Source organism: Temnothorax americanus, unplaced genomic scaffold (assembly GCF_048541705.1).
Source record: "Temnothorax americanus isolate GAGA-0224 unplaced genomic scaffold, ASM4854170v1 Scaffold44, whole genome shotgun sequence".
Classification (NCBI taxonomy): Eukaryota; Metazoa; Arthropoda; class Insecta; order Hymenoptera; family Formicidae; genus Temnothorax; species Temnothorax americanus.
In genome coordinates this window covers 227587-243294 of record NW_027509591.1, presented here as the reverse complement: position 1 = coordinate 243294, position 15708 = coordinate 227587, and the positions used below count along the sequence as shown (strand labels likewise).

General features: G+C 33.5%; 1 protein-coding gene across 23 annotated transcripts in view; it reads left to right on the top strand.

Annotated features, from left to right (window-relative positions):
* LOC143903155 (uncharacterized) overlaps positions 1-15708 on the top strand; it is a 368826-nt gene that overhangs the window by 302087 nt on the left and 51031 nt on the right. For all 23 annotated transcript variants that reach the window (XR_013258624.1, XM_077416615.1, XM_077416616.1 and 20 more), the window contains one exon: positions 5318-5415. Coding sequence is in view for 22 of the 23 variants with exons in the window: in XM_077416615.1 (XP_077272741.1) it covers positions 5318-5415 (98 nt within the window). In the remaining variant the exon portion in view is untranslated. The remainder of the gene's footprint in view (positions 1-5317; positions 5416-15708) is intronic.

Here is a 15708-nt window from a genome sequence, read left to right as displayed (position 1 = left end):
TATAAAATAGCTGGATATTAGGCACAGTTTCTCTGTTAAAAATAACTAAACTCAGTTTCCACTGAATTGTAATGCCAAATGTTTGTTATAACGTGTTTCTAACAAATTTCGTTTATTTATAGTAAATTTGATGCTATATCAATTTTTTTGAAGGTAGATTTTAAAAGAGTAATGTCGAACATATCGAGAACATCTTATTAATCTTGCAATAACATAATTTTTTCGTTTTTCTTTCTTTATTTTCAACAATGTCATACAAATGTACGTAACATGTTTAAAACTTTTACTTATAATAATATATACTCATTATATTACTTTTGAAAAAAAAACAAAAAAGTATAAAATGCAATACTTATATAAAAAATGACGAGTTATACAAACCCCACATTATATGACATCACCATTTTTATTTTTTATTGTGTACATAATAGAAATGTACATCATATGGCACCTGATAAATAGACTATACTAAAATTTTATCTTAGTTTTACATGCAACAATAAAATGCGACTAAAAATCTGTGAAGTAGATTGACTGCAAAATAAAAGTTCATAAACTGACCTTACCCAGTAAGCAATATACACTAAATCTCCAATTTGATGTATGACACTTTGTACTACGCTACCGCTTTATACGTTAAGTTAGAGTTAAGTTAAAGGTCCAGCAGCTAGTAATTCCACTGCTATACTCTAAGTTGTAACACTTAACAGGCTAAATATCGTGATTGTTAATATTGCCCTACTATTTCACAATACCCGCACTTTCTCTAAATTCAATTTATTAAATTACATTGAAAAAGATGTATTGAGTATGCGAAGAAATAAATAAATCGTGGAATTATGTAGGACATTTTTGCAGATAATACGCTATTTTATTTTATTATTATTTCTAATTACATCTTAAATAATAACACATAATGTTACGCTGTTATCATAATTGATTTTTATTAAAATGTATGCTTGGACAAATATGTATATACAGTAAGGTGCATTAATTCGCTGGGTCATAATAGCCTGACTTATTGGCGTAAAAAATGCAAGGTGAAATAAAAAGAAAGAACTACCCATACAGCACAAAATATTTTAAAAATATTTTTTAAATATTTTTTAGAAAGACTAAAATAATTCACAAAAATATTTTTAGAATGTTTCTATGTCTGCCAGATCATGTCAAAAAAATATTTTTAAAAATATTTTTAAAAGATTGCAAATAAATATATTCAATATTATTTGTAAAAATTTTTAGAAATATTGCTACAAAAAATAAAATGTTTAACCCAATAAGAAATAATTGTTTCACGTTTAAAAGATTTTTTCCATGTTTAAAAAATATACATCTTTACATTTTATCTTTACATCTTTGAAAAATATTATTTTGTATATTAATATTATATCACAGCAGTGTTGAATGAGCCTTGCGTTATATTGCTGGGAAAGATATGTCTTGCGAATGTCATGATTTTACTTCACCGAAGGTCTGCTTATATTAGCCGCCAAATGAAATTTACTTACGAGTTAGTCTTATCATTATGCGCCGCTTATCGGCGTTGTTACAAACTTGCGCGGAAAGATGCGCTACCATGCATGTTTCTTAATTAAGAATATTTTATAATATTTCAAAAATATTTTGGAACGAGATTATAAAACAATAAATATGTAGATTCGAATTTTAATATTTTAAAAATATATTTCAAATATTTTTAAGAAAATATTGTCTTGATAACCAAGAAAATGTTTATAAATATTTAAAAAAAATATTCTTAAAAATGTTACAACAAAAGGTTCTTAAATCGGCTCACAATAGATTTAAAAAAATTGACTTTGAAGTAAATAAATAACAAACCAAAAAATGTGTGTACTTTGAAAAAAGTAGATTCCACAAAAAGCAATAAAATCCTAATAAAGTCTTTACAAAAAAAATACGCCAGATACATAACAAATCAAATTATATATGTATGTGGATTTTGGAAAAAATGAACTTTTCAAAAATTAACTTTATTTACAAATAAACATGAGATTAAAGCAATTAATGGTAATTATGCAGTATAGGGGAAGCACCTCCGATGACCTTGACCTTGACATATGTTGTCAAGGTCACCCTCCTGAGTGACCTTCAGAAGGTTTTAGCCGTCGCTCGTTTTTTATTAAAAAGTTATTAACAAAAAAAAGTTTGGCGACCTCACCGATTTCAATGACCTTGATATATGTTGTCAAGGTCATGACCCCGAGTGACCTTCAGAAGGTTTTAGCCGTCGCTCGCTATTCGTTAAAAAGTTATTAACAAAAAAAGTTTGGAAAATATAGCATATATAGGTGCATATATAGGTTAGGTTGACGCGCTTTAAACACTTAAATACTTTTAAAGCGCGTCACTAACCTACATAGGTACGATTTACTGCTTTAAATGTTGTGTTTTGGTAAAGCAGCGATTTTTTCGCAAAATAAAGTATTCTCTGCTTTAACAAAAAAATTTCAATTTATCAACAATTTACTGCTTTAAATGTTGTGTTTTAGTAAAGCAGCGACTTTCTCGCGAAATAAAGTATTCTCTGCTTTAAAGAAAAACGTAATATTAGTTGTTTATGCATCTCAGTACCTAAAATAACTGCTATATTTTCGAAACTTTTTTGTTTATAATTTTTTAATAAAAAACGAGCGACGGCTAAAACCTTCTGAAAGTCACTCAGGAGGGTGACCTTGACAACATATGTCAAGGTCAAGGTCATCGGAGGTGCTTCCCCTATACTGCATAATTACCCAATTAATAAAGTACCTATAATTATATTCTATTTAATGTTATAATCTGAATGTTTTTTAGTACTACTACTTATATATTAAGTAAGAAGTATTTAGCTCTCTTATCTACTCTGCATGTACTTACATATTAATAATAAATGCTGAAATTTCCAGATGAGAAATTGAGGAAAAACTTAATCAAGATATGAAAACTTGGCGTGTCAAAAGAAATACATTGACTTTCTCTATAATTGTTTGGAATGCTATTAAAATTTGTATAAACATTTTTGAATATATACGTCTGTTATTTGAGCACGCTAAGTTTTTGAATCACGATGTTAAGTTTTTCCTCAATTTCTCACCTGGATATTTCAACATTTACTCTTAACCCGGGAAAAAAAAATTAGATCTGTCGAGATATAATCAGATCTGGTTTATCAGATCTGGCCAAATATAATTTGATCTGCAAATTGTCTTTATCTGGCCAGATCTGAACAGATATAACCAGATCTGACTAGATATAATTTGTTCTGGTAGATATAATTATTTACCGAATCTACCCAGATCTGCTGATATAATTAAAAATTATGAAGAGATGTAAAATGTTATAAAACCATAAATATATCGATTCAATTCGAAATTGTGTGCCACTTTATTATAAGCGTGTGATACAATTGATGATATAAGTTGTATTGTACATTTAATTTATATACCATTCTTATACTATCGTTTGTCATATTTTAAATACAAGAAACGGATCTCATCGAATGCCATCTATCGGATGATCCGAAATTTGCACAGGGTACAACAAAAAGGTCGGGACACTGAATTATCTCAAGATGACATTTTCGGAAGAAATGTTTTATACAAAAGTGTTAGGGTACCAAGTTATCCATTATGTGGTGATATTGATTTGACCTTGAACGATCTTGAGAAAGTCACATCAAGGTCATATTGAGTTCTTTAAACGGGGACCTCTATTTTTTATGTCACATTCTTGTAACCTTCAAGACGTTTTTAAACACTAAGACAAAGCTCTCTTTTGTTAAGAATTTCCTGAAATATTTTAAATTTTGTCATGACATTTTTAATATAAAATATGAGATATCTCATAAAGTATTCACTTTTCGATAACTTTGCCTTCATACTTTTATACGTAAAATAATGAAAGAAATCGAATAATAATTATAATTTTTATGAATCTTACATTTGCAATTTTGCAAAATTGAATACGTCTACAAAATGCAATTTTTTTTTTTTTTTTTTACAACAATTAATTCCCGACTTTTTTGTTACACCCTGTATAACCAATAAATAATTTTTATTTGAGTTGATAATTATTTATGCAAACTCCAATTAACTTCAACAAAATTTTAAATGTAATCTAGCTATTAAATAATAATCAAATTAAGAATTTTTTTACTTTTGTTTATCTATTATCTGTAAGTTTACAATATACGAAATAACTTATATTTCTGTGATTATTGCCTTTTGTATTTTAGATATAAGGCGAACTGATTAAAATGCTTTTATAACAAATAACTAACATTTTTTGTTTAAAAAATACTTGTTTTCTGCAAATTATATCTTTATCATCAATTATTTTTATATAATTATATCAAAGATATTTAATTAAGTATCTTTAATTTGCTACATATAAATAAATTCATATTTATATTTTTAAATATCACATTAGACGAATATCTATCATCGAACATTTAATTTGTTATAGTTAAACATGGCCAGATATCGTGTCATACCTAAACTGTTTTCGATCAAACACAACCTCAATTCGACTTATATCTGGATAGATATATGGCCAGATGTAATGTATTTTGGATCGCATTCAAGTATAGATATGGTTATATCTAAATAGATACAGTCAGATCTGAGTGTTTCGATAAAATTCAATCACAGATATGGTTCGATCTAATTGTAAGCAGATATGGTCTGATCTGAACCGTTAAAGACCAGAGAGAGATTACAATCCATATATAGTATATATATAAACATATATAACCAGATCTGCGCATATCTGAGCATATCTGACCAGATAAAATTTGATCTGTTGAGATATAATTTGATCTGGTCAGATCTAATCTTATTTTTCCGAGAATATGTTACCTGTAGAGAACTAGTAGCTAAATACGTCTTGCTTAATGTGTGGATAGTAGTAAAAATTGTAACATTCAAATAACATTAATAGTAAATAATTATATATTTGCTTTAATTGTATTAATCTCATGTATATTTTTAAACAAAGTTAATTTTTGGAACATCTACTTTTTCCAAAATCCTGCACATATATGTATACTTTGATTTATTATGTACTTAGCGTATTTTTTTCTTTTCTTTTATTAGGATTTTAATATTTCGATAAACCGTATACGTGTTATAATTATTAAACCCAACAGCCGATAAGTCAGGCTACTATGACCCAGCGAATTATAATGCACCTTAACATACATGGGTGTCCACTGTGTCCAGTATATAGTATTACGTTATTGTTATTATCAATACGACGTTAATAATTCAATATCCAATTTTTATTAACAACTGTAAAATTATTATTAAACATGTAGGTGCTGAAAAGCATTTTGCCACAGTTGAAGAACGCTCAACAGGCGCAAGAAAATACGTCCAAAGACTATAATAACGCATTACCAATCCAAAGAACAAAGTAAGTATTTTTCGTATTTGAAGTGTCCCTCCCAAATGTTTTTACAATACATAAACTGAGTTTCAAAGGCAAATAAATTACAATAAATCGTCAAACAGTTTAATCATTTCAAAATACTTATTATTACGTTACTAATATGGTCTTGAATACTCAAAATCATTTTGACTTCTTATTAGATTGTTTCTAGATATATTATAGAGGCACTACACATTCGAGATTATTTAACCCTTTGAAGCACGGTACATCAAAGGACGATTTATATGAAAAAAAAAAGGTTTTCCGTCAATTTTTTGAATTTCTAATATGTTATGGTACTTGTATCTCTGATAAAAAGTTTCAAATTTTATCAACTTTCTGATTAGTTTCTGAGTTATAAGAATTTGAAAGTCGCGTTCGCAAGACTGTCTGTACGTTTGTCTACAGGAGTTTACACTTAATACAGTGAATAATCAAACACGTGAAATACAGGCAAATGAGAGTCGAAGCGCCGATTACAAGGCGACAATTATATATTATATTTAAACTCCAAACACAATACATACGTTTCGGTCAGTGAATAATAATAAAAGCACGAATAGAAGCTAAAAATCGTCATAGAAGAAATGCAATATGGAATCAATTGAATGAAAATTATGCACTTCTTTTTTGCTAGACTTACAAGGGAACATTTAGAATTGTGCCTCACCGATTTTAATGGGCTTTGGCTATGTTGTAGAGTAGCGAAAAATAACACACGTATTTTTTTTTTATCAGTTCGAAGCATGTTTAGAGGTTGAAATAACATTTCAAAACAAATTCCATATATTTGAATACGAGTGAATATCTTTGAAATCATGAAGTAAAAAAATGTTTTAAACAAAAAGGTTACAGTATTAAGTGATCTCTATACGTGCATTAAAATTTTTTAAAAAGTTATATTTTTGCAAAAATAATACTGATAACAGTAGGGATATGTTAAAAAATCATGCTTTTTGATCAAACTATGATGTACATAACTATATATAGATACTCTTAAGTTGAAATTTCTGAAATATAAATAATCTGTTATAGAATTAATAAGATAATTCTGATAATTAAGATAATTAGTCCGGCCCGTAAACTCATTTTCTTAGAAATCTTGTAAAAATTGGACAGAGCATATTAATGTAAACACGCTCTACACAAATGTGCAATTAGAAAAAGATTGACCGAAGTTGAAATAATAGAAGTCAAAATTAGCTCTTTGTTATATATATCATAGGACGAAAACGGCTTCCGATGTCACGCTTCTAATTGTAGAGATCAAAGTACTCTTATGGTTTTAATGAAAGAAGATGATAAAAGAGACTTGCAAGGATATTCTTACAAAAATACAAGCCCTTTAACCGTCTAGTTTCTAAGCAATTGATACTGAAAGTACACAATTTCTGATAGCGGTAGACACATATGACAGCTAACCTTTAGAAGATCTAATAGCACATATATTAGTGCATGTCTAGCTATATACATGTATGTACAGAAGGTGTCATTAATGCCTTCCTAGCTGTGTTCTTGGGATTTCTATAGTGCACGTGACATGTACTATGCTTCAGGTGGAAGGCATTAATGACGCCTACTATACATATAAAATTCTTACACACACGTGCATAACGCGGAAAACCCCAGCCAAATACTATATATGTCATTTATCTATCATTAACTTTTTGACAGTATTGTCACGGACAAACTACTTTAACTGAAATATATTGATACTGAACTGATTTAAAAATTGCAAGTTTTAAGAAACACACGCTATAGATGTCTTATACAGCACAAAAAGTTGAAACAACGTTGCAATGTTGAATGTTGAAGTTTAAGTATCTTTCCAACGTTGAATCCATGTTGATTTTCTACATTGATTCATTATGTTGACATTGTTGATACAACATTAAAACAACATTGAACAATTATTAATCTTTCCGCGCTAGTTTGCAACGACGCCGCTAGGCGACAGATGACGGTAAGACCAACTCGTAAGTAAATTTCAGTTGGGGCGAATATAAGCAGGCCCCCGACAAAGCAAAATCGTGACATTCGCAGGTCTTCGGATCCAACTCTTTTTTTAGATGAAGAGGAATAATCTAATCTGAGCTCAGAAAACTTCCAACAGTTACGTTTTAACAAATAAAAACACGTTTTTCTAAATGTTAATCAGTATTTAACAATTTAATTGTTGTTGCATTGTTTTTAATATTTGCCAGTTAATATATTATTACAAGATTTTTTAACACTATATAAAAATGTGTTATATGCAAGTATAAGCAAGAAGGAAGCGTCAGAGAATCACCACTAGCCCGTTTGATTATCGAGCAATGTTTTCTGAATGTTGAAACAACATCTACAAGATATTACAATTTAGCGGACATTAAACGTTATATTACAAATGTTGCAATGCAATGTTTTTGAGATGTTGATTCAGCATTTGTGTGCTGTATGAATTTTATTATTTATCAATATGAGTTTATGGGGACGAAATGATATACACGAGCCTAATTAATCCAGTCGCTACTAAAGTGTTTATTGTTGTTTTTGAACATAGATATTTTAAGAAGTGTCAAAATTTTGTATTTCAAAGGCATTATTCTTTCTAATCAATTATAATTGGTGAAACAAAAAACCTTAATTTAAAAATGCATAAAAGGGAAATTGCAATAAAACATTTATCATGAACTGTCGTTTTATAAATTTGTATTTGTTATTGTATTACAAAGTTTTTATTTTTTTATATAAACCTTATTAAAGAAATACTGAAATGCATCAATGCATGGCTTTGCTGAATACCATTTGCCGGTAATTAAGCACATTAATACCATACTCGCCAATGACCTTGACCCCTTCACATATGTTGTCCCCCTCCTGAGTGACCTTCAGAAGGTTTTAGCCGGCGGTCGTTATTCGTTAAAAAGTTATTAACAAAAAAAAAGTTGGAAAATAAAGCAGCTATTTTGAGTATTGGAAGACATAAATGACTAATATATATGTCAAAATAGTTCACGCATACACTTTCCACGCAAAACGAGGTGCTACATGGGTTCGTGGCGTGCTTTACAAGCTTGTTTATATATACATAATAAAACATTATATATTCTTTATTAATTTCCTGAATACACATATCCTGAATACCATTCTGGAGATCCGGGTTCGATCCCAGGCAGGTATCACAAATCCTGCAGGGGTTTTTTTCGGGGACCTGGGGCGGGAATCTGGTGGAAAGCGGCGGTGGCTACCGGGTGCACGTGTCCTCGGAATTTTTGGGGCACGTCACCAAGTCGAACCTCCCTCCCAATGGGGAACTCACCCTCCACGACCAACGCTTTTCCAGGTGAATGTGTGGAGGAAAGATGGGGTATCGGCGATGCCGTATGAGGTTGCTAGATCCTCCATCGGGCGTCTCCTCAGGTGGCGGATCGGGGAATGCTTCCCAGATATGGATGGTACCGAGGAAATGAAATACTCGGGGTGGACCAAAATCTAGCACTGATGAAAGGCAGCAGTTTCATCAGAATCAGGCTGTAGCGCGTGTGCGGTAGAGTACTGAACACCGGAAGGCGTCTAGCAATAGTGAGCGAACTCAACTTCTGCACTGCGGTATAGAAAAGGAACGGAACCCTCACTACACTATTTCTTCCAAAACATTTTAATAGCTGACAAAAACAATAAAAATTCGGCCTTCAGTCCGGGGCACCTCTTAAGTGAGGAGAGGGTGCTAAGAATCTTCCCGTCGTCTACCACTAAAACTAATAAAAGTAAATGCAAGATCAAAATATATAACACAAAAATACGAATTGCCACCTGGAACGGCTAGAACGTACGCAGCTTATACATGGCAGGAAAACTGGCAAATGTCGAAGCAGAAATGTCCAGATTGAACATTGATATATTAGAACTCAGTGAAGTTATATGGTCTGGATCTGGCATGCAGAAAACAAGCAACGGTGTCATATACTACTCTGGAGGCTCAGATACCAACCATAGATATGGAACGGCCATTCTTGTAAATAATGTAGTTGCTGAATCAGTTGCAGAGTTTATACCCTTAAATGACCAAATTATGATGCTGAAACTACAAACCTCGCACCGAGCGCTGAATGTCATACAAGTATATGCGCCAACGAATGACAAGACGGATGCAGAAACGGAAGAATTCTACTCCAAAATAGATGAAGCTATGCGGCTCACAAAGAAAAAAGAACTAACCATGGTCATTGGTGACTTTAATGCAAAAGTCGGATCTGGTGCAGAAGATGATACCGTAGGGCAGTATAGCCTGGGTGAAAGAAATACTAGGGGAGATAGACTCATCCAGTTCTGCGCCGAAAATAATCTCCTTGTTGCTAATACGTTTTTCAAGCAACATCCTAGAAGATTATACACCTAAAAGTCTCCTGCTGATGCCAGAGGAAAAATCTTAACAAATCAAATTAATTTTATCTTAATAGGAACAAAGCTAAGAAAATATGTGCAAACAGTAAAAACATATCCTGGTGCAGATATTAACAGTGACCACAACCCAGTCGTCGTGGACTTCCGAATCCGACGTCTTACAAAAGTCAGAAAGGCGAGAACACCACAAAAGATAGATATCAGACAGCTGCAAAAACCAGACATGCAGACACACGTGAGCTCCAGACTCGAGGATGAACTGTAGGAAATTCAGAGACCGAAACAAACCACAGTGGAAATAGAAAGAACCTAGGATAAGATAAAGACCACCATAACGGAGATACAGGTTCAGGACATCGGATTCCCCGAGGTAGGAAAGAAAAAAAAGTAGATGACCACGGAAATTTTAGAGCTCATAACCGAAAAAAGGATACAAAAACAAAATCCTCGGCTATACAAAGAAATCAATAAAAAGATCAGGAGAAAATGCAGAGAGGCAAAAGAACAGTGAATGTCTGAGAAATGCAAGGAAATCAAAGTACTTCAAGAAAAACATGACGCGTTCAATGTGCACAAAAAAGTAAAAGAAATGACAAATCGTGCCCGAAGACATCAAGTTCTAACCCTACGAGATGCTAACAACGAAATAATCACGGGAGTGGAAGCAAAACTGCAAGTATGGAAGAGATACGTGGAGGAGCTCTTTGATGACGACAGACCATACGCCGCCGCAAGTAGACAAAAACATAAATGAGTGCGGCCCAGAAATTACCAAAGACGAGGTTGTCCACGCAATAAAAGCTCAGAAAAACGGAAAAGCCACTGGCCCAGACAGCGTATATGCTGAAGTCATCAAACTGATAGCCAATCGAGAAGGTAAAGGACTAGATTTACTATTCGCACTTTTCAATGCGATTTATAGATCAGGTAATATCCCTTCCGACTGGTTGAAATCAACATTTATTACTCTGCCTAAAAAGACTCAGACCTCACGCTGTGATGACTATCGCATGATTAGTCTCATGTCTCATGTTCTAAAAATATTCTTTAGAATAATTCACACCCGAATTTTCAGAAAATGCGAGTACCAGCTGGATGAAACCCAATTCGGATTCAGGAATGGTCTTGGCACCCGCGAAGCGTTGTTCTCCTTGAACGTACTAACACAAAGATGCAGAGACATGAACATCAATGTATTTGCATGCTTCATTGACTATAGAAAATCATTCGACTGCGTTGGGTCGCATTTAAGCGACTGGGAACGACAGAGAAGAAATACGCTTAATCTCAAACCTGTACTGGCAACAAACCGCAGAAGATAGACTGGAATCAGCAACGTCGGAAACAACTCTCATCAAGACAGGAGTGCGGCAGGGATGTGTCTTATCTCCACTACTATTCAATATATACTCGGAGACTATTTTCAAGGAAACTCTAGAGGGAATTAGTGGTGGAATAAGGATTAATGGCAGGACGATTAATAATATCAGATATGCTGACGATACCGTTGTGTTAGCAGAGAAAATGCATGACTTGCAAAACATGATGGACCGCATAGTTCGACACAGTGAAAGCTTTGGCCTCTTCACGAATACTACGAAAACCAAAACCATGATTTTCTCTAAGACACATGTGCGTGCACATCTGATTATTAAGGGAGCAACTGTGGAACAAGTCTCGTCCTTCAAATATCTTGGAACCATCATGACCAGTCTATATGACCCTAAGAAAGAGATCAGATCAAGAATCGAGCAGGCTAAAAGAACATTTACGAATATGAAGACGTTCTTCACGAGATCGGATCTAAGTTTGGACCTCAGGGTCCGTATGATCAGATGCTACATATTCTCTACCCTGTTATACGGTTGCGAAAACTGGACTCTTGACCCAAATACGGAAAAGAAAATAGATGCTTTCGAGATGTATCTGTACCGTCATATGTTGCGCATATCATGGGTAAATAAAATAACCAATGAGGAAGTCCTCAGCCGTATGCATAAGCAGAAGGAACTCATGTTGACAATCAAGGAGAGAGAAACGAGATATATAGGACACCTGATGCAAGGAGAAAGATACAAACTCATGCGACTGATCATCCAAGGCAAAATTCAAGGGAAGAAATCCATCGGCAGGCGCCAAAATTTCTGGCTGAAAGACATCAGAAGATGGTTTGGCTGTACTTTAGTGGACATCTTTCGCATGGCCGTATCTAAGACTATGTTGGCCATTTGGATCGCCAACCTTCGAAAGGAGACGGCGTCATAAGAAGAAGTAATACATAAAATGGGTCTCCTCCAATTCTTTTCACATAGATGATCGACTAACTTATCTTGTTTAATACCACTTCTATTTAAACGAGCTCGTAAAGCACGCCACGAACCCATGTGACAACTCGTATCGCGTAGAAAGTATATGCGTGGAGGCAGTAGGTTCCGCCCCTCTGCGGTCACATGGGTTTGTGGCGTGCTTTACGAGCTCGTTTATTGTATATCGCCACAAATATTCACACAGATGATCGACTAACTTATCTTGTTTAATACCACCTCTACTTAAACGAGCTCGTAAAGCACGCCACGAACCCATGTGACAACTCGTCTCGCGTGGAAAGTGTATGCGTGAACTATTTCGACATATATATTAGTCATTTATGCCTTCCAATACTCAAAATAGCTGCTATATTTTCCAAACTTTTTTTGTTAATAACTTTTTAACGAATAACGACCGCCGGCTAAAACCTTCTAAAGATCACTCAGGAAAGTGACAACATATGTCAAGGTCAAGGTCATTGGCGAGTGCGGTATTAATATGCAATTACCCATTTGCCTAACAGCGATTCAGTTAAATAGCATTTTCTAAGGAAAATAACATTTGAACAAAAATAAACGGGCAAAAGTCATTTGACCAGGCAGATAGCATTTGTCTACTCAAAAGCTATTTTCTTCATATAACTATTTGCCTACGACATATACATTGACTTGTATATATACAGTCGACACTCCTTATTCGCGGTCAACATATTTGTGACTACATTTTTTGATCCGCGGATAGATATTTCAATATTCGCGGATATAAATACATCCAAAAGACTTATCCTACTTATATACAATAAACTTCAGAAAAATAATTTTTTGCAGTCCAATACTAAGAGTTTCCACACACATCATGCCTATATATCTACTTCAAACAATTTATTTCTAAACAATTATTTATTTACTTTATTTATTTTTTTATTAACTTTTTTTTAGCACATATTATTTACCTTTACTGCTTTTGTTTGCACAAGCTCGCGCACAAGCCTGATCTCAAGAGTCAGATGAGGAAGGAACAAATGAAAAGAATCCGTTTACTGAAAGAGAGATTGCGTTTCGTGATTCATATGTAATTCAAATTAAAAGTTTAAAGTGGGCAGAACTATACAAAAAATACCAACATTTGTTGCATAGGAGAAGGGAAACTGCCCTAAAACCTTCCCAGTATTCGTGAACAGAATTATACATCGGTAATATAAAAAATACAATATCAGTACAATAAATGTCTCAAATGCTTAAAAGAAACAAATATTATAGGTTATTATAGAACAGTCCTTTCTTTAAATATGTATCATAATATACTTGGAGGTTTTACTGAGGTATTTCTTTATCATATAAAATCTTCATTGTAAGAAGAATTGTCATAGTCGGTTCTCGTATAATTTCTTTTGACGTAGTCAAGCTTAGAATTAGTTGTTCTTCTTTAAAGAAAGGATCGTTTGAAACATAAACATAAATCAATTAATACAAGAATATCACTTCAGATAGAATTTATATAATCTGGAAAATAATGCATCAATCTTTTATTTTAAATAACGAATTACTATCATCAGTCTATTCAGCATTATACTATAATAGCATTATAATAGCATTATACTATAATTATACTATAAACTAAAAAGCATTATACTATATCGTGAGCGATCACTACAACACAAGCCACATACATGACATGAACGACAACAGAAACGTAAGCGCTAAGTTTCTCACTGAATTTACTAGACTAAATCTTGTACTAGGCAGTCTTTGATTGACACATTAATTCACCACAGCATGAACATAATACTAAATAACTAATAATTCGCAAGATATTTATTAGAAGATTATAAAGTAATTGAATAAGAACTTATATAACAACGCACGGAAACGGTTATTTGATAGTGTTATTACAATGCCAGGAACGATCTATATATCTCGCAAAGAACGCATTCTCATTTAGTACGTAATACAAGTAAGTGTAACGAATGTCCGCAAATTAAAGTAATAGACGATAAAGAATATGACAGAATCAATTATAATGAAACAATCGTATGAAAGAAAGAAATAAACGTTTTCCTTGTAACTAAAATGGTTGCAACCGAAGGATTAATTATTTAATATACTTTAGACTGAGCTCAGTGTTACAATTAGACTCGAAATAAACTTTTAATCTCTTTTCAAAAGACGAGGAAGTCTTCCTTTCGCTTGATCTCGTGATTTCTGCGAATTGTCAGTTTAAAGGGTAACCTTGAGAGGAGAGATTCTCACTCTCGCAACGTTAGAAGAAATCTAACGTTTCCACTCTCGTAACGGTAGACGAAGTCTAACGTTTCCACTCACGTAACGATAGACGATATCTAACGTTACCACTAAAATATATTTAAACAGGTTACCTTTAGTTTTATGATAACAGCACGTAAGAAGTTCATACACGAGTATATCTCAAAAATACCAAGCCAAAGCCTCGTTTATCCAGGACTTCGAAAGGGCGTTTTATCTCATGCCGAATAGGTTTTCTCGAACGTTCCAGAAAATAGCTGCCTTCCTCGAACCTTCCATGTGCCGGCATGGCTCGCCAGGATGTATCTCGCTGGCTTCCTCTCAGTGACGATCGTTGTTGTCCTTTTCCGATCTATATATGTTTCACAATTATCTTATTTATTGCACACGCATAGGCCGATCTCAAATACTTTATGACTTAACTACGAAAAGATGATGCAATTATGCGACTCGAATTTATGTATAACGCACGATGTATCACGCACGATATCTGGGAGACGAATGCTCGCTGCTCGCTCGCCCGGGCTGCGCGCCCCTCCTAACATGCTCACGCAAGCGCGCGGGAAGCCCGCGTTCGGCCGTTCTCGAACGGTCGGGCCCTGTTTTGGCGCGCACACACACACATTCGAGCGCTCCGACTTACCGCAAGATGAACGCCATAGATGGCTGCACCAACACAATCTCTCTCTCTCTTTATACGTTGATTTCGAACAGCCTTTCTTTTAACCTTATTTAAAGTGAGACCACACGCAAGACATTACAGAAATTACCGGCAACATTGGAAAGAAGGGTTCCGAAAGAATTGAAAATTAAAAACATTGATGAATTATTAAAGTCATATGAAGAAAATCTTACACAAGTTGAATTAAGAAAATTTGACAGAGAAAACTCAGTTGATGGAAGTTGATGAAAATGCATCTACGTCAAGCTTAGAGAAACAAGAGTTTTACATAAAAACACTAGCTACAAGAATCAAATTTTCCCACAATCTTTTTGAATTCTTTATAGGCACAACGATCCGTCCATGGAAAGAAGTCTTATTTTTAAATAGAAAATAGAGAAGGCAATGAATGATTATACAAATTATACGAATCAATTTAAAAAAGTGTGCAAATTAGAAACTTGCTTCCTCATCATTACAGATCGTTACCATTGCTCCTATTTTATTTCGCTCACAAAACTCTTCTTATGAAAAAGCTTGTATTTTATTTGATGTATAATTATTAGTATTTATTAGTTTGGCTTCCTCATAGAGAAAGCTTTATAAAAAAGCGATGATGAGCAAAATGAAATAGGAGCAACGGTAGCGATCTGTAATGATGAG